The following is a 27,547-nucleotide window of genomic DNA, read 5'->3' on the forward strand; positions in this document are numbered from 1 at the left end:
TGGCTAGCCAGTTTTCCCAGCACCATTTATTAAATTGGGAATCTTTTCGCCATTTCTTGTTTTTGTCAGGTTTGTCAAAGATCAGATGGTTGTAGGTGTGTGGTGCTATTTCTGAGGCCTCTGTTCTGTTCCATTGGTCTATATATCTGTTTTGGTACCAGTACCATGCTGTTTTGGTTACTGTAGCCTTGTAGTATAGTTTGAAGTCAGGTAGTGTGACACTTCCCGCTTTGTTCTTTTTGCTTAGAATTGTGGATATGCAGGCTCTTTTTTGGTTCCGTATGAACTTCAAAGTAGTTTTTTCCAATTCTGTGAAGAAAGTCATTGGTAGCTTGATGGGGATGGCATTGAATTTATAAATTACCTTGGGCAGTATGGCCATTTTCACAATACTGATTCTTCCTATCCATGAGCATGGAATGTTCTTCCACTTATTTGTGTCCTCTTTTATTTCGTTGAGCAGTGGTTTGTAGTTCTCCTTGAAGAGGTCCTTCACATCCCTTGTAAGTTGGATTCCTAGGTATTTTATTCTCTTTGTAGCAATTGTGAATGGGAGTTCACTCATGATTTGGCTCTCTGTTTTTCTGTTATTGGCGTATAGGAATGCTTGTGATTTTTACACATTGATTTTGTATCCTGAGACTTTGCTGAAGTTGCTTATCAGCTTAAGGAGATTTTGGGCTGAGACAATGGGGTTTTCTAAATATACAATCATGTCATCTGCAAACAGGGACAATTTGACTTCCTCTTTTCCTAACTGAATACCCTTTATTTCTTTCTCTTGCCTGATTGCCCTGGCCAGAACTTCCAACACTATGTTGACTAGGAGTGGTGAGAGAGGGCATCCTTCTCTCGTGCCGGTTTTTAAAGGGAATGCTTCCAGTTTTTGCCCATTCAGTATGATATTGGCTGTGGGTTTGTCATAAATAGCTCTTATTATTTTGAGATATGCTCAGATTCTATACTTGACTGACAGGGACTTTTTTTGTCTTTGTGTGGAAATGAATGAAGATGCCATGACCATTCCTTTTGCCTTCATATCCCACCCCAGTTACAGAAGTATGCTAGCCCCTCCCAGGGACACCTAACCTGGCCTGCCCCAGGATATTGGCACTCTGCTGTCCAGTGCCAAAAGAGACCACCGCTTTTCACTGTCCCAGGCCTCCGAGAGCAGGAACTCTGCCTTCATCGTGGTTGGTGCCCAGAGCACACATACACCTGTAAATTTGGTCCTGGAATGCTTCCCTTTGGCATTAGACCAAAGGGCTGTGATAGCTACACAGCTCACCCTGAATTGTCTAATCTGAACCACTTGCCAGCCCTTGAACCCAATTTGTGCTTCTCTACCTCCTTGCCTTTGCTCATGGTGTTCCCCACCCTGATAGACCCTTGCCCATTCCTGCCTGTCCAGTTGCTACTTTTCCCTCAAGCATGTTACCACTTTGGGAAGCCCTCCTTGAGGTTCTCAGCCTGCAGCATCTCTCCTCTTCTGAACTCCTCTGGACTTTATTGGTGCCTTTCTTAGAATATGCATCACAGGCTACCTTGGATTATGGCTGTTTGTATTCAAGTCTTGTGTCCCTGCCATGGGTCCCTTGGCTATAGGACTCATATCTGTGTCATCTTCATCTCCACCTCCACAGTCCCTGATCCAGGGTCATCAAAAAAAAAATGAAGGTGTCTTATGAAGCCATCATGAGTTACAGTCTTTTGCCCTTACATTGCCTCAATAGGTCAGTCCCCTGTAGCCCACCCTTAGAGGTACAGAAAGGTCTCTCTTCTCATCCTCAATATGAGTGTCTGCTCAGAGCTAGGCATGCCACAGGCACTGGGTTACCCCCTCTGTGCAAACAACCTCTTCTCTGCATTTCTGAAACCACAGACTACTGGCCTGAGGCCCTGCCCTCCTTCAACTCCAGGACTGTGCAGCATGGAAAGAACTCATGAGAACTGCCCCACACAGGCTGAGGTGTCCAGCCACTGCCTCTCAGTTTCTAAGAACTTCCTTCTTTTCCTATGGCCATGGTGTTGGCCTGCTGTGTTAGCAAGGTAGAGATAACAAGAGAAATTTCAAGGAAAACAGCTCATGCAGGTTTCTTTGGTGGGAGAAGGAATGAGCTATAAAAGGTTGTCTGGTCTGCGCCCCTGCCTCTGGGGGACACTCTTGGTCTATTTTAGGTGAACAGTTCCCTCTCTGGTTCAGAGAATCTTCCCTTGGTCACATATTCTCACTCTTCAAAAACAGATTTTTGGCATTAACCCCTCCTCCTGTGATTCACCCTCCTTCCTTCATGCATCTGACCTGCAATTAGTGGCAAAGGGAGGCTGAGGGAAGCCGAAGCCAGGATCTGAGCAGAGGGAGTGAAGAGCAGACAGTGTTCTAGCTCATCGGGTCACCTGCTGGGCCTCAGAGCTGATGCCCTGGGAGAGAGTGGGGTTCAGCCTTCCCCGGGGCTCCTTCCTTTCTTTTGGCTCTTGGAAACTCTGGAATATTTTCTGGGAGGCTGAGAGTTTGGGGGCCATGCCTTGAGGATAATGGAGTGCAAGAGTTCTGGGGGCAGTGGTGGGGTGACCCACCTGGGAAAGGGAGGCATGCCATCCCTCCTGTGACATGGAGCAGTGGGGACTGTGAAGGTGAAGAGGCCTCCTGGAGCCTTGAGTGAGAGTCACACCCTCATGCACTTAATAGCCTCTTTCTTCCCCTTCTGACAGGGGCTCAGATCCTGGAGTGAGACTCTCCCTAACTCAGACTGTTTCTGGTCCTGGGGAGTGACAGACATAGGCCAACCCTAGGCAACCCCAGCCCTGTGGTCCCCACACACGTAACACCTGGGGAGGCCTCCAGCTCTGCTGCTCACAGGATTTCTGCCAGTCAGAAGAGTGCAGGAAACACAGGCCAGGAGGAAGAGAAGCATCTCCATTACCCTCTAACCTTTCTTGGCTTTCTCGCCATTGCAATCAACTATGCAGGCCTGGGCTGCAGGAGAAGAGTCCAGTTCTGAGCCCATCCTTCCCTCCATCCAGAACCCACCCATCTTCCCAACTGAAGCCTGGAATAAAGGCTCTGCTTTGGAAATCTTTCCTCCAACACACCCACCCCAAGTAAATTTGCCAATGATCTGCCCGTATTAGCCTAATGTTTTAATGAAGAAAACGTACAGAAAGCACATACTGCACCCCTGGAATCTCTTGAATCCAGGAAGTGGAGGCTGCCCCCACCCACACACATGCCCTCGATGCCCTAGTCCTCACCCAGGTCCTCTGACCTCCTCTTCTCTTCCCTCCCAGTGGTCACAGCAGGCCCAGCTGTGCCCACCCTCCCTCCAAAGGGCTCAGCCCAGGAAAATAAGGAGCCGGCCCATCCTGCAGGCAAGTGCCCTCTGGATCTCCTAAAGCGAAGAAGAAAGAAACCAATAAGGTGAGGGTCCAGGAGGTTCGCTGTCATTCCGTTGAGCGACTTAGCTTGGAGCCAGGCGGTGGAATGCCCTCCTCCCTTGTTTTTCTTCCGCAAGGACTTCATGTCTTCCTGGCCAAAACCTTGCCAGGCATCTTCTCACTCCCATTTTCCTGGGGCTCTGGGCACAGCCTCCATCCTTGGGATTGGCTTCCTGGGCCAGTGCAGGTGTCGGAAGTGAAGCTTCAAGGGTCCAGGACCATCCCAGGGTGAGGTGAAGCTAGGGGCTGGGTTCTGCAAGACACAGGATATTCCAGTTGGTCCAGAGGGGCAGCCACCCCACCCCGCACCTGTTCAGTGGTGAAGAAAACTCAGCATGGGGCTTAGGCTACAGGCTCTGCCATCAGGGGGTATGGGTTCAAATCCAGAGCCACCACGTGCTCTCTGAGCTTGGGCAAAGCCCTTTGCCAGCCCCTCGGGGAACCATAACCACCCCTGATGCCAGCTTTGTTCCAGGACTACATATGTACACAAGCTGGGGAGCTTTGAGAGTGGCTTCCTAAATGCCTAAGCACAGGTGCTACAGAGAGGAGAGATGCTCTGCTCCAGTGCAGAGGGGTCATTTTTCCATGAAGGTCAATTGAGGCTTGCCTTTTATTGCTATTCAAAATATAAAGTGTTTTAAGTACTATTGAAGGAAAAACTTTTATTAACATATATATCTGAGCTACTGAAAAGGAGACTACCAATGAGAGAATCAGCATGCCTTTCTAGGCACTAAATGTCCATATCTCAACATACTTAAGAAAGAGCAATACGGACGCCTGTTCATCTCTCAGCCTGCAATGTGTCGCGTGGCCCACTGGGAAGCTTAGGTGAGCAGTACACAGCCCTTCCATCAAGAGTTGCTCGCCAAGTTCAAATACCTCATTTTAAAGGTGGGCAAATCTGCCAGGCACAGTGGCTCACACCTGTAATCCTAGCTCTTTGGGAGGCCGAGGCAGGTGGATCACCTGAGGTCAGGAGTTTGAGACCAGCCTGGCCAACATGGTGAAACCCCGCTTCTACTAAAAATACAAAAAAATCAGCTGGGTGTGGTGGTGGATGCCTGTAATCCCAGCTACTCGGGAGACTGAGGCAGGAGAATCTCTTGAATCCAGGAGGTGGAGGCTGCAGTGAGCCGAGATCATGCCATTTCACTCCAACCTGGGCAACAGGAGCAAAACTCCATCTCAAAAAAATAAAACTAAAAATAAAAATACATTTTTTAAAAAGTGGGCAAATCAAGACCACATGTGGGCCAGTGTTGGTAGGTTAAATAGCTGAAAGTTCATAGAGTCAGGCAGAGAGTCCTGGTCTCCTGACTCCTGGCTGAATCCCTCTAGGCACCCCCCGGAGGCTCCCTGAAGGCAGGCAGGTGGCTGCTGTCCTGGGTCTCCTTCCTGCCCCACTGCCAGGGCAGCCACCATTACCTATGACAATGAGGGTGGCAGTGCTGACTGCCTGGCCCAGCGTGTTCTCAGCCACAGCCTTGTACTCCCCGCTGTCCTTCGGGGATACGCTGGGGATGGTGAGGGAGCACACGCCCAGCAGGTCGGTGCTGTACACCGCAGGGTTTCCTTCCAGGCTCCGGTCGTTCTTGAACCAGGTGACGTGGGGCCGGGGCGAGCCCTGCACGGCACAGCTCATGCAGCACTCGCAGCCCTGGGGCAGCAGGTGGGACCGCAGGCCCACCAGGAACCGGGGCTTCTGGCTCAGGTCGGGCTCCCTGTAGCTCGGAGACTTCACTGTGAACCTGTCTGTGGTGAAAGCCAGGGTGAGACAGGAGGGTGAGAAAGTGAGGAAGGCCTGGCTGAGACCCAAGTCTGGGTAAAGAGCTCATGATGCTACCATGTAGGCCTTATCTGGGATTTCCTGCCACATCTTGCCTGCAAATTGGACCCCAAGGCTTGCCTCATTCTATCCTTTTCCTAAAATTCTTTATGAATTTTTTTGTAGCTAACACACATTCACTGTGGACAATTAGAATACACAGAGAATCAAAGGAGAAAGAATAAAAACCAATCATAATCCCACTACCTATAGATGACTATAACTGACATGCTGGTGTAGAGTTTTCCTGACATTTTTGTATTTTATGAAAATGAAACTTTCATTTGATTTTATAGCCGGCTTTTCTAGTGACTGATCTTAAGGTCCACATCTACTCTGCTGTAAAATACACTTTGTTTTCAGAGAAACATTAACCTCTATTTGCCTTATTGTCTGTGGCTGCTTTTGAAAATCCTCCCAAAGGCACCTCAGACACCAAAACACCCACACCAATCTCATTCTCCCCACGGAGGTCAGGGGTGCAGAGGATGCCAGTACAGGTGGGTGTGAGGCAGGAGCGGGAAGAAGAGCAGCAGCTCGGGGCTGCTGGCTGTTATTTGGCATGCTCCAGGCCATCTCTGCCACAGTCCCTATCCTGCGCGCCTGCCACGCCTGGGTGCATCCCGCTGCCTTGCAGAGAGCAACCCCCACCCTGCCTGCTCCTCCCTCTCAGGGGCTGCTTACTGCGCTGCCGGGGGATGCACCAGGGCTGGCTGGTGTCCGAGGGTTTGCTGGCCCCCAGCTCATTCTTGGCCACCACCCTGAAGTGGTACTCGTGGCCAGGGAGGATGCCCAGGAGGGTGAAGTGGTTGGTGTGGATGCGGTCGGCTGCCTCGCGCCAGGGGCCGTGCGCTGAGGAGCGTGTGAACACCGCGTAGTGCAGCGGGACATCCCGGGCCTCGTCAGGAGAGGGTTCCCACTCGGCGGTCACCGTCCCAGGCACGTTCTCCTGAAGGTGGATGGGCCCAGGCGCCTGCGGACATGCTTCAAGAGAGACGGCAGAGGGAGGTCACGTGGAGGGGACACAGCAGGGCTGCTGCCAGCCCCCTCCGGGTCCCAGGACTTCTGAGGGTCCTGGGGAATGCAGTCTTGCCACACAAGTAGCTGGAGCCACAGTAAGCTTGGCCAGAGGTCCGCAGTTATCTCTAGAGGGTAGAAAATCTCCCCAAAAGAGTAATTTTAATTCACTTCGGTTTGTTTGTTTGTTTTTTGAGACGGAGTCTGGCTCTGTTGCCCAGGCTGGAGTGCAGTGGCACGATCTCAGCTCACTGCAAGCTCCAACTCCTGGGTTCACGCATTCTCCTGCCTCAGCCTCCCAAGTAGCTGGGACTACAGGCGGCCGCCTCCACGCCTGGCTAATTTTTTGTGTTTTTTGTAGAGACGGGGTTTCACCAACTTCACTTCAGTTTTTAAGTAAAATGACACAGGACAAGGCATGCATTTTTGGACAGAGGCAAGGCTCTCATGAGGCTGCATTACAGAGCCCCCACTGTTGGTCTATTTGATCATTTCTGGATATCCAGAAGCTCCTCCAGGGCAGGGGCTGTGTGGAGCCACAGCTGGGGAGGAAAGCCTTTATCCCATGCAATGGCTACAGACAATTTTGTCCCCTGGGTCTTTGGAGTGATGTAACAGTGGTGACTGCCTCAGCTCACTGACTCAAAGGGAAGGATAACTGAGGTTGGAGAGGAGACATGACATGACTGTCTCTAGGCTCCTGAGGCAGAAGGACAATGGAAGTCCCCAGGGGATCTTCCAGGATCCTTTCTACTTTGTATCATCAAGCATGGAGGAAAGGTGGAGAATGGTCACCTTGCATACTTAGCCCTGGTACAGTGGCTGAGACCTATGATCAGACCAGTGGACACCTCTTTGCCTTGGTGAGTGGCCAAGCCAGCATCCAGAGCCCAGAGCCAGGCCTGCCTTACCTGCCACCCTGATACGGAAGCTGTGGGCAACCTCCTTCCCCTGCAGGGTCCTCAGCACCACAGTGTAGAGACCACTGTCTGAGAGTCCAGCCACAGGGATCAGAAGCTGGGTGAGGCCATCCTTAGTAATGGTCACACTTCTTTTGGGCAAGGGCAAGCCATCCTTCAGCCAGGTCACCTCAGGCATGGGCATGGCCTGAGAAAGGAGAGGAAGGAAAAGTTGAGAAGGGGCAGTTGGCAGTTTCATGGAGGTGATGGCATTTAAGCTAAGCCAAAGGTAGAAGCGGTGAGAAGAGTCTTCTGCAAGGAGAAAGTCGACAAGAAAACACAGAACGTCGACAAGAAAACACAGATGGGAAAGAGGGGTGGTGATAAAGTGTGAGGTTGGCAGGCGGGTATGGTGGGGGGCGGTAGAACAGGAAAGGAAGTTGGACGAAGAGGTTCGGCAAAAATGCAAAGTGCTCTCCACGTCACACCTCTACAGGCATCTGGACGTTATCCTGTAAGCCAGGAGCCGCTGTTGTCAGATTCGGAGCAGGAAAGCATAACAAGTTCTGGATTCACATGGCAGGGGGTGGGATGGGAATGAGAAGGGATGTGTGGGGAGGGGAGTGTTAACCACCCTGGCAGCCAAGACCACATAGGAGATAATTTGGCAATAGTCTAGGAGGAAGTGTCCTGGCCTTGAACTGTGGTGACCCTGAGCAGGGTGGGAAGGCCAGCCCAGCTGCTTGGTGACCTTGTCGCCAACTCCCTACGGGGCCGTCAGTACAGGGCACGGTGGGCACCAGAGTCAAATGAAGATGCTGATAGTCACTAACTGACCTCACAAGATTGTTCTGAGAATTTAAGGCATTAATAATACAGACACGGAAAGCAGAGAGAACAAGGCCTAGGACATGGTAACTACTCAATGTGCGTTAAATATTTTTGTCATCATTATCATTGTCATTATTGTGGTTAAGAACAAGTCATTTAGAGTAAGATAGACTGTTTTGAATCTGGCTCCGTGTGCTATGAGCTTCCTACACAGATGATGATGATTTTAAACAATAATAATATTAAAACATATTGGGTGCTGCCATATGCCAGGCCCTACATATACACTTTCAATATATTAATTCCTTGAACCCTCAGACCTTTGAGATAGGTTACTATTATTATCTCCTTTTGACAGATGAGGAAGGTGAAACACAGAGACGTTAAGATATTTGTCCTGGCTGGGCACAGTGGCTCACACTTCTAATCCCAGCACTTTGGGAGGCCGAGGTGGGCAGATCACTTGAGGTCAGGAGTTCGAGACCAGCCTGGCCAACATGGCGAAACCCCATCTCTACTAAAAATACAAAAATTAGCCGGGCGTGATGGCAGGCGCCAGTAATCCCAGCTACTTGGGAGGCTAAAGCAGGAGAATCGCTTGAACCCGGGAGGTGGAGGTTTCAGTAAGCCGAGATCGCGCCGCTGCACTCCAGCCTGGGCGACAGAGTGAGACTCCATCTCAAAATAAATAAATAAAGAAATAAATAATATTTGTCCAAAGTCAAACGGCTGTGAGTGATGACATCAAAATTTGAACCCAGGCAGTTTGTACTTTTAGCCACCATCCTACTGTTGTAAAGTCAGGTGGTGTTGGTGTTGGTTAAGGATCACCCTGAGTCAAATGTAGGTCATGTGCTTGCACAAGAATGCATTGTGAAGTCAAAGGGGATCATCCGCACGGCCGGCTCCCTGAATTCCCAGTCTAAGAGAGGTGGGGAACCTAAGAGCCTTAGTTTGGAGGTGCAGTAGCAGAAGCTACCACTAGAGGGGTTTGCAGGCCTGGAGCAGGATGGCCACCCAGCGGCCAAGTGAGGGCGGTACCTTCAAGGAGTAACTGAATCCTTCCTTCCTCATGTCTCTCGCCTGATTTCCACAAGCCCAGGGCACTGACTAGGGGCCAAAAAGGAACAGGGAAGAAAAGAGAGCCACAGGGCTGAGTCTGGCCCCCTTGGCCTCTCTGGGCTTTCCTCCCCACACCCCTGTAGGTACACTCACTTCAAAGGAGACGGGCACACGAACAGTGTCCCCGACCTTGACCATCAGCAAGTCCTTGGTGCTGGAGTCCACGAGGAACTTGGGACAGACTGAAATACACAAGAGGACTGGTTACCTCCCTCTTCCCTCGCAGTTGGACCCCAGCCCTAGGTCCCCAGCAAGGCAGGGCTGGAGGGGAAGACTGGGCCAGTTGGATTGACGCTGAGATCCCAACACACTGGGGCCTCTAAAAGACTGGAGGGCAGCTGGGAGCAGAATCTTCAGGCGGGACCCCAGAGGCTGGTGGGGAGATGCTAGCAGGGGAGAGACAGGAGCTGAGGAAGGGATCCTGCAGGGAGAAGGGTGGACTAGGCTGGAACAGAGGAAGATACTGATATGTGGCAGAGCGCTTATGTTTTGCAGATGAGATGAACACCAATCTAAGACAGGAAGTGACTTGCCTGAGGTCACACCTTGCTTGGGAGAGAGCCAGGACAAGATTCTGGGACTCTGGACTCCGTGTGCTGTGTTTGTGTCTCCCTACTGCCACAGTGATGACTAGGGTCAGCTGGGGTGGCCCGGTGTCAGCTTGGGTCAAAGGCAGATCAGGTGCTTGTGGTGGTTAAAGCCCAAAGGGAAAGACAAACCTCTTTTCAATAATAACGGGGAGCTGGGCATGTCCCATTCTGAACATGAACCATGGGAGCTGAGCTGCACTTAGGCCTTCGAAGGCCATGCCCGGGAAGCAGCCACTCTCTCTCCTACAGAACATCGACTTTGGAGTCTCCAGGTTTAAATCCTGGCTCCAGGTTTAAATCCACATACCATTAGTGACAACTTGGGCAAAGTACCTTGAACCTCAGTTTCCTTCTCTGTAACTTCGGAATAAAACATGAATATTGCAGTATAGTTATGAGTTGTAATGAGAAAACATTTCTAAGAAGGAACTGCCTAGCCCAGTGCCTAGCACCTGGTAGGTGCTCAATAAATGTTACTTCCTGAAACTGAGGGTGGGGATCCTGGCTTAGCAAGTGCATGGCGGCTACTCAGGGGCCCCCTCTCAGGAGAGGCCTGCAGGGCTCAGGGGTCAGGGAAGGAGGCAGCACTCACCAGTAACAGGCATGGCTTGCACTAATGTGTCCAGGGCAGTGGGCTGGCTCTGGCCTCCTTCATTAACTGCTGTCACCCGCACGAAGTAGCCCTCTCCAGGCCGAAGCCCCTTGGCCGTGTAGGTGGTGACTGGCACGGTGCCTGCATGGCACGGGAGCCACTGGAGACTGTCTGAGCTGCACAGCTCCACCACATACCCCTGGGCTTCATCCCCGTCCTGGGTGTCTGGCCCAGCCCAGCTCAGAGTGATGCTGGTGTTCGATGTGTCTGTGACTTGGAGATTCCTCACCAGCCCAGGGGGTCCTGCCAGGCAGCATGGGAGAGTCAGGAATGGCATCTCCTGAGGGAGGCCACTCAGTGTGGATATTGACTAGCCTTCCTTGTGGGAGACTGGGAATTGTTTTCACTTAGCAATTCTGCCTTTAGATTCTTCCTGAAGTACCTACCTTGTTCCAAATTCTTACTGTAACCAGCACTTTGTCTCCATTACGCACACAGATCCCAGGCCACCTCCACCAGGAAGCCTCCCTCAACTCATTCCCCTCATTCATTCACCAACCTGCCAAACGCCTTCTCCTAACTATCCTTCTGTAATTCCTGAAAACTGATATTTTGGTTGATGAACTCTTGGGTTCCATTATCCCGTAAGACTAGACTTCTATGTGTTTTCATTCTGGACTCTAAGCTCTTAGAGTCAAGACTCTGCCTTTTGGGTACTCAGTGCAGGCTTCTTGTTCTCCACTTGTTACATGAGAACAATAATAATAGCCGGGCGCGGTGGCTCACGCCTGTAATCCCAGCACTTTGGGAGGCCGAGGCGGGCGGATCACGAGGTCAGGAGATCAAGACCATCCTGGCTAATACGGTGAAACCCCGTCTCTACTAAAAATACAAAAAATTAGCCGGGCGAGGTGGCGGGCGCCTGTAGTCCCAGCTACGCGGGAGGCTGAGGCAGGAGAATGGCGTGAACCCCAGGGGGCGGAGCCTGCAGTGAGCCGAGATCGCGCCACTGCACTCCAGCCTGGGTGAAAGAGTGAGACTTCTTCTCAAAAAAAAAAAATAATAGCCCCACCTACCCACAGAGGTTTTAGAACACGCAAAAAGCACAGTGAGTGTGAAAGGGCTCTGGCCCTCAAGCCTGGCTGCACGTTGGAATCACCTGGTGAGCTTAAAAATGCTGGCACCTAGATGCCACCCCAGAGATTCTGATTTAATTAGTCTGTGGTGCAGTCTAGGCATCAACATTTTTAAGAGTTTTCCAGGTGTTTCTAAATATGCAATGAAGTTTGAAAACCACTAGGCTAGGGCAGTACTTCTCAAACTTTAATTAGTATAGAAGTTACCTGGGGATTTTGGTAAAAAATATAGACCCTGACTCAGTAGGTCTGGGGTGAGGCCTGAGATTCAGCATTTCTCACAAGTTCTAATAAGATGATGTTGCTGGGCCATGGGCCTTGCTTAGCAGCAAGAATCCAGAAAATGTAGTGATTGCTGTGGCTACTGTTAGACACTGCTTATCCTATCTATTGTCTCTACTTCCCACCACTGATAAGAGAGATTAACAGGCTGTGGGCCTGTGGCTCATGCCTGTAATCCCAGCACTTTAGGAGGCCAAGGCAGGAGGATAGCTTGAAAGCAGGAGTTCAAGACCAGCCTGGGCAATACAGTGAGACCCTGTCTCTACAAAAAGATAAATTAGCAGGGCATGGTGGCACATGCTCATAGTTCCAGCTGCTTAGGAGGCTGAGGCAGGAGGATTGCTTGAGGCCAGGAGTTCAAGGCTGCAGTGAGCCGAGATTGCATCGCTGCACTCCAGCCTGGGTAAAAGAGTGAGACCCTGTCAGAAAGAGAGAGAGAGAGAGAAAAGAAAAGAAAAAGAACGGAAAGAGAAAGAAAGAAGAGAGGGAGGGAGGAAGGGGAAGAGAGAGAGAAAGAAAGAAAGAAAGAAAGAAAGAAAGAAAGAAAGAAAGAAAGAAAGAAAGAGAAAGAAAAAAAAAAGAAAGAGAAAGAGAAGAGAGGGAGGGAGGAAGGGGGGAGAGAGAGAGAGAGAAAGAAAGAAAGAAAGAAAAAAGAAAGACAGAGAGAAGCAAAGAGAGAGAGAAGGAAAGAGAGAGAGAAAGAAAAGAAAAGAACAGAGAAGAAAAGAAAAGAAAGAGAAAAGATAGGACAGGCTTGGTCCATTTGCAAGGAGTAAGTTGCATGGGCCGGCTTTCCTCCCCCATCCCTCTATTCCACGTCTTGCCCTTCCTAGGACTAAAACTCAGATACCACTTGAACAATGAAAAGTACAGAATGTTCCGGTCTTGTTGGGTTCATTCAAACAGCCTGAACAACTGCAGTGGGCTGGGTCCTGTGGGCCACAGAGATGATCTCCAGGTGTTGACCACCTGGCCCATCCGTCAAGTGCCAGAAATGTGCTGCTCCCCAGAGGACTTGGCGTAGGCAACTGATTAGGGGATGAGAAATACAGAGCAGCATTTTCTAAGCTGTACGCCTTGGAGTGAAGCTTTTAATAGGTATTTTGTGAAAAAGCTAGATTCGGATCAAGGTTAGACAGGTTTTTTTCCCCTGCAGGACTTGGAAACATCATAAGCTCACATCATACACATCTTTGATCACAGACATTTTTTGCTGTTCCTGTTATTCTCAGAATGTCTGTTGGCATCTCTCAATACACTCCATGTTCCCGAGACCACAGGTCTCAGATAGGAAATGCTATCTCAGACTGTAAGTTTCTCAAGGGCAGAGACCAGGATTGATTCACCTACTTCCTGGCACAATGCTGGCCATTTAGTAGGTGATGGGCAAATATTCATTGGATAGAGAATTGATGCTGAGCTTCCTCTGTTACCTGCCCTCTGCCCTGCCTGATGGGCACACTAGAGTGAGTGGATGTTTATGAGACTGGGGCAGGTGGGCCAGCTTGAGGGCTGGCCTGCCTAGAGGCCAAAGAGTGAGTGAAGTGATCTTGAAAAGGACTCTCCTTTTTTCTTCTTCTTCTTTCTTTTCTTTTTTTTTTTTTTTTGAGACAGGGTCTCCCTCTGTCATGCAGGCTGGAGTGCAGTGGTGCAATCATAGTTCACTGCAGCCTCAAACTCCAGCTCAAGCAATCCTCCTGCCTCTGCCTCCCAAAATGCTAGGATTACAAGTATGAACTATTACACTTGGCAGGGAAGGAATCTTCTAATCCCACTGCCTGGCTTCTGGGCCTATTTGATCTCATGTAGGGCCCCTAAGATGTGGCTCACCCAAGAGGCCTTTTGATTTTTATATCCTAGCCCTCCTGACCATCTCCTTCAGGACTGCCCCAACCTGTGACCTTTGACCTCCCATCAAGTCCCACCCAGCTTCAGGGCTATCCCGTGCTCACCTCCACCCCCATCCTGGGTTGGTGCCCTACTTACTCATGGGGTCCCGAGCAAAGACGGCATCCGATGGGGGTCCAGGCTCTCCGGGGCCTGAGGGAGCCACAGCTGTGACCCGGAACTCATACTGACAGCCCTGCCGCACATCCGCCACCGTCCACTTCCTCTCTGTGAACAGCCCGCCCATGTGAGTCCCACCCTGATGGGGCTGGACATGGGGAGATAGCTTGGGTGCCTCCAAGTTCTGAAGGACACCAAGCCTGGGGTCCTAACACATTCCTCCCTACATCCCTCCACCCGCTGTGACTCAGTTCCCTCCAAGGTGGAAAGAGCACTGCTCAGGACGTCAGGAGCCTCGGATCCCTGTCTGGTTCCACCACTAACTTGCTGGATGTTCTTGGGCAAGTACCTTAATCTCTCTGGTTGTCTCTGCCTTACAGAGTTGCTGTCATATTTAAATAAAGCAGAATCACTAAATAGTGAAATTGGAAGAATGTTCATCTCTCTCTTTCTAGAGATAAGGAAACTGAAGCCCTGACAGGCCTCAGCTTCTAAGTAGCAGAACCATGACCTGAATCCAGGTCTCCTGGCAAGCTCTTCCAAGCCTGTTCTTTCCTCCTCAAACCTGGACTTCCGCAGCATGCATGCAGAGCAAAGAAATGCTAAGTGTTATCACAGGACCCTTCAGCATCTGCCCAGCCCTTTGGCTTTTCCAAGTTCTTTCTGATCTCAGAATGGAGTTTGTTTCTTCGGAAACTACTTAGTGGGGCAGGGAATCCTTCTCTCCCCTTTATGGATGTGGAAATTCAGATCTAGAGCGGAAGTGAACTGTCCAAGGTCAAGGCCGGAAGTAGAGGGGCCAGGGCTAACAGCTTCATCTCTGGCTCTTAGCTGGGATTTCTGAATCAGGGCTTCTTCACCTCAGCACAGTTGAAATTTTTTTGCCAGATTCTTCTTTGGGATTTTTGAGAGGAGGAGGTGGGTTCTGTCCTGTGTACTGTAGGACGTTTAACAGCATCCCTGACCTCTTTGCACTAGATGCCAGTAACATTTACCCTCCACCCCATTGTGACCATGAAAAATATCTCCAGACATCTCCAAACCACCCTAGATGAGAATGACTGTATTAAACCAATCTGAACTGAAAAGTCCCTGGGATCCTGGAGCCAGGAGGGGTCTAAGGAAGCTCTGGAAGCCAGGACAATGCTCACCAGGCACCGGCTGGTCGTTCACTGCTGTCCACGTGTTGCTCCCCTTCTTACGCCTCTCGATCAGGTAGCCCAGGATGTGGGCGCTGCCAGGGCCCCGAGGTGCTGTCCATGTCAGTGTGATGCCCTGGCTGGAGGCCGACAGGATGGCTGGCGCGGAAGGGGCCTTGGGGAGAGCTGGGGGCAAGAAAGATTCCAGTCAGCCAGAGGCCTGGGAAAGGTGCCAGCTCATGGGGAGCCCCTGGGGGTAGGGGGCACAGGCATCTGGGACAGGACACACATTCCCCCTGTCCTGGTCAGTGTCGGGGCTGAGCCAGCCCGCCCTAGATCAGTGTTCTGGCTATTCAAGGGAAGGAATGAAAGGACAGAGAAGGCACTGTAGCCTCGGAGCCTAGAACCAGCCCTGAGACCCCTCAGCCTCCAGTCCTCTGATAGGATGTTGGAAGCAGATGCTCCTCTCTCCCTGGGGCCCGCGACAGTGGGCTTTGCTGGCCCATACACTCATTCCCGGAGACTCTGTAAAACACTTCCTGATCTGGGTGCCAGATCCCAAATGCAGCTGAGGGAAGGAGTCTCCAGAGTGCTACAGAAGGGCCTCCGAAGCCCCGAGCACAGGCTGGTGTCACTCAGCCTCTGGGACAGCCTGCCCTCCTCAGCACAGTGGGGAGCCCAGGAGTGTCCCCCACCCCCAGCCCCAGCCTTTTCTCTCACCCTCAGGAGCCACCAATGTCTCCTCAGACTCCAGGGCCTCGCCAGCCCCCTCTGAGGTCACAGCCCGCACTCGGAAGGCATACTTCCTGCCTGGCTCCACGTGGGGATCCGTGAAGGTGGTGCTGTCAGCGGGGGCCTCGCCCACCTTCAGCCAAGTGCTTCTGCCAGCCTGCCGTCTCTCCACCACGTAGCGCTCTACAGTCCGGCCCCCATCATCCCTTGGGGGCCGCCAGCGGAGGCGGACGCCAGCCCTATGGCAATCCTGAACCTCCATGGGGCCTTGTGGGGGATCAGGCTTGTCTGGGGACCCACAGAGAGAAGCAGGAAGAGGAGGGGTCAGAGGAGCTGGAGGGGAGCAGTACCGACACCCCTGACTCGCCCCCACCCCGACTCCCCCCCACCCCCATCCACTCATCAGCAGATAAGCCTGCAATGGGGCAGACTGTCCAGAGAGCCTTGGGCTTTACCCAGAGGGCCACACATTCTTGAGATGTCTCCACCCCCAACACACACATGCACCCAGGGATGTGCCATGGAATGCGCCAGCCCCTCCCAGCCCCACTGTCCGATGGCTGGTATGGGCACCTGCTCGGCCTAGAGCAGTCCTACCTTGCTGGCGCCACTCAGGGCTGGGGACCACCATCCTACCCAGCAACTTCCTGAGGACCCAGTGTATTGGGGTCAGAGAAGCATAACCGGCTCCTCCCCCCCAGCAGGAGCCCAGCACTGTGTTGATCTCAACTACTTCTTCCTAAGCAGTCTGAGCAGAGTTAGGGGTAGGTCTAGATCTTAAACAGCATGCAAATGAGGATCAGAGCCAGCAGAGATCATACCCCAGGCCTGCCCTTGACAGCAGGGAGGGCCCAGAACCCCAGGGACTCTCAGGCCTTGGTTGGGGGAAGACAGGGCTGGTACCTATGACTTGCAGAGTGAGCTTGGCCTGCACAGAGCCTCCCTCGCTCCTCAGTGTCACGCTGTACTGGCCACAGTCCTTCCTGCCTGCACTGGGGAGGCACAGCCGCGTGTAGCCATCCCCCAGGTCCACCTGGGCCTCCCTATCACCACTGCCCACCACCTCAGCCCCATCCTTCCTCCAGGCAGCCTGAATGGGGAGGTGGCTCTGGAAGGGGATCTTCACTGTCACCGGCTTCCCAGCCTTGACCACCAGTGGCTCTCTCAGTTTCTCTGTCACATCTGGAGCAATAGTAGGGGAATCTAGAAATAAAACAAGACAGTCGAGGAAGACCAGGGCACTGGGCACCTGGAGAATACAGAAAGGAGGACCCAGAGAAAGAAGTTTGGGGGAAGAGTAAGGAATCCCCTGCCCCACCACATGAGGACAAACAAGCGGAAGGGCTTCATCTGCAGCAGGAGACACCAGGTTTAGACCTCACCAAGAACTTCCTGACAGGGAAAGAGCTAAGATGCTGGAATAGGCAGGGTATGAGTCAGCTTTTTAAATCATCTTCTCCGGGGATGAGATTAGATACTGGCTGCAGACTAGCCACAAATTCAGGTGTTTTAAAGCAAGGCATATCACCTGGTACAAAGAGACTGTGGGACAGGGCAGGGCAGGGTTGGGCCTTACCCTGGACAGTCAGGGTGGCCTCGCTCTGCTGGTCACCGGCTACAAAGGTGTACCTCCCGGCTTGGGTCCCCTGCACATGCGTGATGAAGAGGCTGTGCATGAGACCATCTTGCTTAAAGATGACTCCATCCTGGGCGGTGAGCTGGAGACAGGGCCACAGCAGGAGAAGGTCACCCCACTCCCATCCCAGCTCATCCAGGCTAGCTAACCAGAGCCCTTTACTGATGCTGGGATCCTGATAACAGCTATGTGAATGGAATGCTTATTGTGTGCCAATGCTCTCTGTGCTTAGCACCTTATTTAATTGTCGTAACAACCTTATGAAGTAAGTACTATTATTTGTCCCACTTTATAGATGAGGAAGCCAGACTGTTTTCCAGCTTGCTTGAAGTCCCATAACTGGTAGTAGCAGAGCTGGGATCTGAAGCCAGACCTAGCTGACACTAAGCCCCATGTCCTGAGTCACTGTGATGTCTCTCTTGGGGTGACAGCTTTAATGGAGGACAGGGGGGTTGTGCAGGGAGACGAGGGCCCCTTCTGGTTGGGATGAGAAGATGGCATTTCTACGAGGCCTTGAAGGATGGGTAAGATTCAGCAGGTATGGGTATAGAAGAGGTGTTTTGGATGGTGGAAGAACAAGGGGTATGCTGAGGGGCGTAGGATACACGTCATTTAAAAATCCAATTTTATTTTAAACACACCAAGTTACTGGCAATTTAAACTTCTCCCAAGGTAGATACATTAGCAAAATGAAGAATGAAAAATCTTTCTTTCAAAGCCTCTACCCTCTTCCTCCTCTCTGCTTTACCTCTCTCCCTCCCGCTGGTAAAGAGAAGGTGTGAGGGGAGGCAGTACCTTGACGCCATCCTTAAACCAGGTGCCAGGTCCCAGGTCACTGGTGAGGGTACAGGAGAGTGTGGCAGCCTCCCCCTGATGCACCTCAATGTCAGCCAGGCCCTGGGAGAAGTGGCCCATGGGGCCTGGAGAGACACAGAGGGAGTCCCCAGGGCCGAGCCCCCCAGGCCATGGCCTGCACTGTGCCCTGTAAGGCCACCATGGTCCTGCCAACTGGGCTCAGCTGGTGTCAGCAGGGCTGATTCCCAGCACCTATGCTGCCTTGCCTCCAATGCCCTGGTCTTCCCAGACAGGAGCCCATGCATTGCTGCTTTTCTCAGTAGGACCTAGGCTGGTCCAGGAGACCTGGGGTGTAAGGTATATGAAGGGCCCCCCCGCCATAGGTGAGAAGTCTGGTAACCCACAGAGAGTTGGGTCAACAACTCTGGTGCTGTGGACATAAGGTTTCAAGAGCAGATACCTAGGAGACCTCTGAGCCTCTCACAGGCTGGACCCCATCTGCGTAAAGAGGAAGAGGTTGCTCCCTAAATTTGCAAAAGGTTCCTGAGAATGGGGAGCACTGGCAGGGACAAAGTCCTGGGGCCGGAGGCAGAACTGGGACAGACCCAAGCATCCCAGTGGCCAGGGAGCTCCCCACTGTCTCTAACCCATGGGAGCCAGCTCAGTGGAGAAGCACCTACCTCGGGCATCCTTGGAGAAACTGCCAGTGCCAGGCTTGTATCTGGATGTGGAACTCCGGGTAGCATCTCCCCTCTCTCCATAGATGTCCAACCTGCTGTCTTTGCCACCTCTCCTGCTACCAAGGTGACCAGGGGGCTCCCAGCTCTGATCTTCATTCAGCATCTCCTCCAGGCACCCCCAGTTCTCCCCCATAGGCTGCCACTCCATGCTTCCAGCCTCATCTGCTCCCCTTCTCTTTCCTCCTCCAACCTCAGCCCCTGACTGTGCCTGAGACCTGCTCCTGAGTGAGCCAGGCCTCCTGCCTGACCTCCCAGCCTCTTCCACTCCCTGCCCTTCATCCTCCTTTAGGGCCCCAGGACCCTGGACCTCACCATTCTCAGCTTCCAGGGACCCCTGCTCCCCGAAGGACCTCTTTCCTCCTCTCTGTCCCTTGCCTAGCTGAGAGCTTAGGTCCTGGGTCCCTCCTGACCTATCTCTAGAGGCTTTTCTGCCAAAGGGACCATCTAAGCCTTTCCAGGCTCCCTGAGGTCCCAACTCGCCAGGCTTTGGAGTGAGAGCATTCCCCCACTCAGTAGAATTCCCCTTGCCCAGGATACCTGAGTCCTCTGCACCACCAGAACTGCCCCTTCCAGGACTTGAACCTTTGCTATCCTGGGACCATGGGCTTCGGCATCCACCAGCTGCCTCTTTGCCTGGTGCACCCTCCCCGCCCTTAAAGCCCCGTGGTCCTTCATGGGTCCCACTAAAAGCGGCATCTTTCTCCTGCAGAGAACCAGAAGCTCTGGAGCCTGTGGGCTGCTTCCCAGCACCTATGCTGCCTCGGCTAAACCCCTGGTTTTCCCAATCAGGAGCCCAAGCATTGCTCATCCCTTGTCCATCAGCAGGCCCTGATGTTGACTTGCCCCTTCCCCCAGGCATAGAGCTGCCGTCCAGATCCTGGCCTGTCCCCGCTGAACTCCCTGAGCCTATCCTTCTGCTTCCCAAAAGTGAGTCCCCACTTCCCTGAGATGCCAACGCCCCCTGGCCAGCAACTCTACCGCTGTCTGTCATTCCTGGGCCTGCTTTCCAGATGTCCTGTTCATGTCCAGACCCTAGAGCAGCCATTCCTGCCCAGGTCTCACCTTCCACTGCCCCCTTGCCATCAAGAAACCCAGAAGCCCCCATAATCCCTGCTTGGTCTGGAGACCTATCCTTCACCCTGGGAGCCCCTCTGTCTCTAGAAGACCCTGGAGTCCCAGAACTATCTTGCCATTCTTTGACATCTGGTTTTCCCTTGGCACCAGCAGCCTCCGAGGCCTCAGGGATCCCTGAAGTTCCATAGCCCCCAAGATCTTTGGTGGAGCCTCGCTCATCTGAAAGAGTCTGTCGCCCTCCCTGAGACCCCAGCACCCCTGGGCCCCTGGGGCTGTCTCTGTGTGCCATGCCACCTGGAGTGCCTGACATTCTAGCCATCCCAGGTTCCACCCCAGGTCCTGCCCCATCCACAAGCCCTGTATCCCTGGCTCGCTCTGGACCATCCTTGGAGCTCGTGCCACCCTCTGATGCTACCCAATATCCTGACCGGTGCCCCGTGGCTTTATGGCCTCTGGGTCCAGCCTCATGTCCTATACCAGCTGGTGAGCCTGGTACTCCAAGCCTCCCTGAACCATCTCCATAACCCATCTCACCCTCTGGCCCCATTTCCCCAGATCCTCCTGAGCCTCCCCTATAACTGACCTCACTCCCTGACCCCATGCCACTAGTTTCCCCAAAGCCTTGCCTAGAACCTGCCTCATTCCATGACAAAATGTACTCAGAATCCCCCAAACTACCCCTAGAACCTGCCTCGCTCCCTAATGGAATCCTCCCAGAACCCCCTAAAACATTCTTATAACCTGCCTCACCCCCTGAACTGATTTTTCCAGAACCGCCTAAACCATTCCTGTAATCTGTGTAACTCCCTGAACCCATTGCCTCAGGAGCTCCCAAATCCTTCCTATAACCTGCCACATCCATTGACCCCATTTCCCCAGAACTCCCTAAACCATCCCTAAAACCTGCCTTATTCCCTGAACCCATTCCCTCAGGAGCCCCCAAATCCTTCCTGTACTCTGCCTCATCCACTGACCCTATTTCTCCAGAATCCCTTAAACCATCCCTAAAACCTGCCTTACTCCCTGAACCCATTCCCTTAGGAGCCCCCAAATCCTTCCTATAACCTGCCTCATTCACTGACCCCATTTCTCCAGAAATCCCTAAACCATCCCTAAAACCTGCCTTATTCCCTGAACCCATTCCCTCAGGAGCCCCCAAATCTTTCCTATAACCTGCCTCATCCACTGACCCTATTTCTCCAGAATCCCTTAAACCATCCCTAAAACCTGCCTTACTCCCTGAACCCATTCCCTTAGGATCCCCCACATCCTTCCTATAACCTGCCTCATCCACTGACCCCATTTCTCCAGAACCCTCTAAGCCATCCCTAAAACCTGCCTTACTCCCTGAACCCATTCCCTCAGGAGCCCCCAAATCCTTCCTATAACCTGCCTCATTCACTGACCCCATTTCTCCAGAACTCCCTAAACCATCCCTAAAACCTGCCTTACTCCCTGAACCCATTCCCTCAGGAGCCCCCAAATCCTTCCTATAACCTGCCTCATCCACTGACCCCATTTCTCTAGAACCCCTTAAACCATCCCTAAAACCTTCCTTACTCCCTGAACCCATTCCCTCAGGAGCCCCCAAATCCTTCCTATAACCTGCCTCATTCACTGACCCCATTTCTCCAGAACTCCCTAAACCATCCCTAAAACCTGCCTTACTCCCTGAACCCATTCCCTTAAGAGCCCCCAAATCCTTCCTATAAACTGCCTTATTCACTGACCCCATTTCCCCAGAACCCCCTAAACCATCCCTGAAACCTGCCTTACTCCTGAACCCATTCCCTCAGGAGCCCCCAGATCCTTCCTATAACCTGCCTCATCCACTGACCCCATATCTCCAGAACCCCCTAAACCATCCCTGAAACCTGCCTTACTCCCTGAACCCATTCCCTCAGGAGCCCCCAAATCCTTCCTATAACCTGCCTCATCCACTGACCCCATTTCTCCAGAACCCCCTAAACCATCCCTAAAACCAACCTTACTCCCTGAACCCATTCCCTTAGGAGCCCCCAAATCCTTCCTACAACCTGCCTCATCCACTGACCCCATTTCTCCAGAACCCCCTAAACCATCCCTAAAACCTGCCTTACTCCCTGAACCCATTCCCTGAGGAGCCCCCAAATCCTTCCTATAACCTGCCTAATTCACTGACCCCATTTCTCCAGAACCCCCTAAACCATCCCTAAAACCTGCCTTACTCCCTGAACCCATTCCCTCAGGAGCCCCCAGATCCTTCCTATAACCTGCCTCATCCACTGACCCCATATCTCCAGAACCCCCTAAACCATCCCTAAAACCTGCCTTACTCCCTGAACCCATTCCCTCAGGAGCCCCCAAATCCTTCCTACAACCTGCCTCATCCACTGACCTCATTTCTCCAGAACCCCCTAAACCATCCCTAAAACCTGCCTTACTCCCTGAACCCATTCCCTCAGGAGCCCCCAAATCCTTCCTATAACCTGCCTCATCCATTGACCCCATTTCCCCAGAACTCCCTAAACCATCCCTAAAACCTGCCTTACTCCCTGAACCCATTCCCTCAGGAGCCCCCAAATCCTTCCTATAACCTGCCTCATTCACTGACCCCATTTCTCCAGAACCCCTTAAACCATCCCTAAAACCTGCCTTACTCCCTGAACCCATTCCCTTAAGAGCCCCCAAATCCTTCCTATAAACTGCCTTATTCACTGACCCCATTTCCCCAGAACCCCCTAAACCATCCCTGAAACCTGCCTTACTCGCTGAACCCATTCCCTCAGGAGCCCCCAGATCCTTCCTATAACCTGCCTCATCCACTGACCCTATTTCTCCAGAACCCCTTAAACCATCCCTAAAACCTTCCTTACTCCTTGAACCCATTCCCTCAGGAGCCCCCAAATCCTTCCTGTAACCTGCTTCATCCACTGACCCCATTTCTCCAGAACCCCCTAAACCATCCCTAAAACCGGCCTTACTCCCTGAACCCATTCCCTTAGGAGCCCCCAAATCCTTCCTACAACCTGCCTCATCCACTGACCCCATTTCTCCAGCACCCCCTAAACCATCCCTAAAACCTGCCTTACTCCCTGAACCCATTCCCTTAGGAGCCCCCAAATCCTTCCTATAACCTGCCTTATTCACTGACCCCATTTCTCCAGAACCCCCTAAACCATCCCTAAAACCTGCCTTACTCCCTGAACCCATTCCCTCAGGAGCCCCCAAATCCTTCCTATAACCTGCCTCATCCACTGACCCCATATCTCCAGAACCCCCTAAACCATCCCTAAAACCTGCCTTACTCCCTGAACCCATTCCCTCAGGAGCCCCCAAATCCTTCCTACAACCTGCCTCATCCACTGACCTCATTTCTCCAGAACCCCCTAAACCATCCCTAAAACCTGCCTTACTCCCTGAACCCATTCCCTCAGGAGCCCCCAAATCCTTCCTATAACCTGCCTCATCCATTGACCCCATTTCCCCAGAACTCCCTAAACCATCCCTAAAACCTGCCTTACTCCCTGAACCCATTCCCTCAGGAGCCCCCAAATCCTTCCTATAACCTGCTTCATTCACTGACCCCATTTCTCCAGAACCCCCTAAACCATCCCTAAAACTTGCCTTACTCCCTGAACCCATTCCCTTAGGAGCCCCCAAATTCTTCCTATAACCTGCCTTATTCACTGACCCCATTTCTTCAGAACCCCCTAAACCATCCCTGAAACCTGCCTTACTCCCTGAACCCATTCCCTCAGGAGTCCCCAAATCCTTCCTATAACCTGCCTTATCCACTGACCCCATTTCTCCAGAACCCCTTAAACCACCCCTATAACCTGCTTTGCTCCCTGAACCCACTCCCTCAGAAACCCCCAAATGTTTCCTACAGCCTGCCTCATCAATTAACCCCATTTCCCCAGAACCCCTTAAACCACCCCTGTAACCTGCCTTGCTGCCTGAATCCATTCCCTCAGGAGCTCCCAAATTTTTCCTATAACCTGCCTCATCCATTGACCTCATTTCTCCAGAACCCCTTAAGCCATCCCTGTAACCTGCCTTGCTCCCTGTGCCCATTCCCTCAGGAGCCCCCAAATCCTCTCTATAACCTGACCCCATTTCCCCATAACCTCCAATCCCATTCCTATGACCTGACTCATCCACTGACCCCATCTCCCCAGGACCCCTTAAACCACCCCTATAACCTGCACCCATTCCCTCAGGAACTCCCAAATGTTTCCTATTATCTGCTTCATCCATTGACTCCATTTCCCTGGAACCCTTTAAACCACCCCTATAATCTGCCTTGCTCCCTGAACTTATTCCCTCAGGAGCCCCTAAATCTTTCCTGTAACCTGCTTCATCCATTGACCCCATTGCCCCAGAACCCCCTACACCATCCATATAATCTGCCTTGCTCCCCGAACCCGTATTCTCAAGAGCCCCCAAATCTTTCCTATAACCTTCCTTATCCACTGACCCCATTTCCCCAGAACTCCCAATACCCTTCCTACAACCTGGCCCATCTGCTGATCCCATTCCTTGGAGGCCTCCTGAACCATCTCTAAAGCCTGCCTCACTCCCTGGCCCTGTACTCCTAGGCCCAAGGCCCCTTGACCTTCCTCCATAGGCTGTTCTGACCCCAGTTCCCTGAGGCCCTGGAAGTTCTGATCCATCCTCATAACCCAGCACATTGCCAGCCCCATAAGCCCACTGGCTCTCAGAAGCAGCCCCAGTGTGAGGTGCGAGTGACTCAGGGTGCCTGGTATCATCCCTATAACCAGCTCCAGCTCCAGAGGCCCTAGCACCAGGGCATCTTGTCCCATCCCCCTCACCCACTTTGCTCCCTGCCCTCAGAGACCCTGGTCCCATGGCTCCTGGACCCCTAGAGCCATCTTCATAGCCTCCTTCTCCAAAGGCCCCCAGGGCCTCTAAGGCTCTGAAGCCCCCATAATTTCCAGTCTGACCCCAAGGCCTTATTCTTCCAGAGCTCTCTGGTTCTGCTTCCACACATCCCATCCCAGCAGTCTCCACTACTCCAGGGGCCTTGAGACCACCTCTACCCACAGACCCTGTCACCCCAGGACTCCCTAAGCTGGCATCTGAATGGTGTCCTCCCCTAGGGTCCATGCCGCCCTGGCATGCAGAGGCCCAATTCCTGGTGTCATCCGTGGGTGCTCCATCAGGACCACCTGAGCCATTCTTAAGACTGGCAACTCTCCCAGACCCTCCTCCTGCAGGGCCAGAATCTTCGTTTCCAGACCACACTCCCCCAGGCACTCCAGAGCCATGCCTATACGCACCCCCTTCCTCAGACTCCATTTCTGCAGGTGCCCTAGGGGAAACTGTACAACCAGCACCATGGCCGGATCCCATTTCTCCTGGAACCCCTGAGCCATAGCTATAACCAACCCCGCTTTTAGGGCCTATTCTCCTAGAATATCCTAGGCCACCCTCATACCTAGATTCCATTTTCCCGGGACCTTCCAAGCCATCCTTATAGCCTGTCCCACCTCTGGGTCTTTTTACTCTGGAACTCCCTGACCCATTCCAGAAATCTGGTTCAGACCCTATTGACCCAGGACCTCTCAATCCTTCCTTATCTCCTAGTGTCCCCCCAGATCCCTGAGCACCCAGGCCTGGAGCCCTAGTTAGCCCACAGCTTCTGGCATCCACCCCCTGACCAGACTCCGTCAGTCCAGCCACCCGGATACCACCCATACCCTCTTGCCCTCCACTGGACCCCAGCACTCCAGGCCCATGGTGGGCCCCAGTTTTTCTGAGGCTAGATGGTGTGTCATCCCAAGGACTTGTGCCCTTAGATTCTATTCCGCCAACACCCCCTGCTGCTCTTTGACCTGCTGTCCAGCCCTGGGAAGACTGGAAGCTTCTGGAGTCATCCCGTACCTCACCCGAGGCCCAAGCTGTTTCCTGGCCATCCCTTCCCCTGAGCTCCTGTAGGCCACCTTCGCAGCCTCTGGGGTCTCCTGGGCCTCCAGGGCCAGTTTTGTAGGCACTTCCTCCAACTACAGACTCCCCCTGGCATAGACCATCTGCCTCCTGCAGTGAGTCTTCAGCTTTGATCTCAGGACTCCCATCTCCCAGAAGGAATTTTCTACCACCTGATATTGATGGTTCCTGGAAGTCCTTGCCTCCAGGTGTCTGTCCTAGAAACTCTCCTGAACCCCAGTAGCCCCTGGCTTCCCCATAGTCAGTATCTCTACCTCCCTGAGAACCCCAGGATTCAGGGTCCATGCCTACCTTGGAGCCAGAACCTCTTCCTCCAGTAAACTCCAGGGTGCCAGGACCTCCTGCCCCATTGCTGTCTCCAGCTTCTCCCAGGCCAGTCCCACTACCCCACACTTCTATTCCTCTCCCCCTTTCCCTACTTGGAGCATCCCCTCTGTCCATCTCAGCCAGGCTGTCATCCTGTGAAATCTCTATCTGCTTTCCTCTTGGCCAGGACCCTACAGGATCAGACTGGCATCCCTGCAGGTCGCTCTTTCCTCTCCCAGGTCCCAGTCGAGCATCCCACAGTTGCTCTGGGGCGTGCCTGTCCAGTTGTCTTCCACTGTCCCCTCTGTGCTCCTTTCCTTCCCTTCTGCTCCCCAGTCCTCCAGACTGAAGCAGACTGGACTCAGCTTCCCAGCCTCTTGCTGTCCTCCAGCATTCATCACCATTGCTGTCTCTGCCACGATCTTGCTGTCGTTTTTCTGGGAGGCCCAACCCTGATTCTGAGCTCTCTCCCTGTAGATGGGGCCTCTCTGCAAGGCTTCTGGCCCAGCCTCCCTCTCTACGGGATTGATTTTCCCTGGGAAGAGTGGCTCTGCTTCCCTCTGCTACTAGAAAGCCCTCGCCCTTCTGTCCAGGGCCCCAGGCTGAGTCAGCTGCCCCTTTGTCCCTCATCAAGGAGTAGCCATGTCTGCCAAGGCCATCCCTGTCTGGGCTGGCTATGTGCTGGAGCCCAGAAGCCAGCCCAGCCCCTTCAAGGGAGCCCTCCCTGGGGCTCTGCTCTCTGGATTTCTCTCCCTGGCTGTTGATGCTCCCAGACTCTTCTGCTCCTGAGGCCTGGGCTCTTTGCCTCTGCAGTTGGTGGTCAGCACTTGTGGACTGAAGGTCTTTATCCTTCCCAGCTTCGGTGAGGGATTATTCATATGGAAGGTCAGTGCCCACATGGAGAGACAAGAGAAAATACCAAAACTCCTGTTAAATCTGGCCAAAGCACCTGCCTGAGCCCAACTGCTTGCCTGACCTGGGCTTCCCGAGGAGAGAAGCAAGGTGACCACCTGGGAAGGAAGCCAGGGTGTTCCAGGGATGGATGGGTGAATCCCATCACCACCTCCCCTAGTCCTATACCCATAGGCCACCCTGCTACAGGCTTCATGAGGGTTTTGGAGAAAACGTGTAAGCCAAAAGTCATTTGTTTATCAAACTGCCGCAGCAGGTGCATGGTTTTTAAAATATCGACTTGCTCTACCACCTGCCTTACTTATGTCCAATTTACACTTTCCTGGGAATATCTTGAACCCAAATTTCAATCCCCAGGGAAGTTTGAGAGTGCTCTCTGGTCTGGTGCAGGGGCTTCTCATCCAGACTGAACTTGGGCCACTGTCCCAAGGCTGCCTAGGACCCTAGAGCCATCTGTGCCCCAGAGTAATTCCAAGAGACCCAGTGGAGCAGGCATAGCTGAGAAGGGTTGGGTTGGCCATG

General features: G+C 52.7%; 1 protein-coding gene across 1 annotated transcript in view; it reads right to left on the reverse strand.

Moving 5' to 3' along the window:
* Positions 1–3,120: 3,120 nt before the first annotated feature.
* Positions 3,121–27,547, reverse strand: part of IGFN1 (immunoglobulin like and fibronectin type III domain containing 1) — a 39,051-nt gene continuing 14,624 nt past the window's right edge. Inside the window, 16 exon segments of the mRNA XM_030818678.1 lie at positions 3,121–3,688; positions 4,867–5,193; positions 5,951–6,250; positions 7,195–7,390; positions 9,229–9,317; positions 10,318–10,620; positions 13,722–13,850; positions 14,894–15,067; positions 15,602–15,901; positions 16,517–16,816; positions 17,190–17,331; positions 18,045–18,169; positions 18,725–20,761; positions 20,870–21,031; positions 21,140–21,542; positions 21,635–26,970. Of these exon segments, the coding sequence (XP_030674538.1) occupies positions 3,675–3,688; positions 4,867–5,193; positions 5,951–6,250; positions 7,195–7,390; positions 9,229–9,317; positions 10,318–10,620; positions 13,722–13,850; positions 14,894–15,067; positions 15,602–15,901; positions 16,517–16,816; positions 17,190–17,331; positions 18,045–18,169; positions 18,725–20,761; positions 20,870–21,031; positions 21,140–21,542; positions 21,635–26,970 (10,337 nt within the window). The 3' untranslated portion in view covers positions 3,121–3,674.

This window comes from Nomascus leucogenys, chromosome 9 (assembly GCF_006542625.1).
Source record: "Nomascus leucogenys isolate Asia chromosome 9, Asia_NLE_v1, whole genome shotgun sequence".
NCBI classification, from domain to species: Eukaryota; Metazoa; Chordata; class Mammalia; order Primates; family Hylobatidae; genus Nomascus; species Nomascus leucogenys.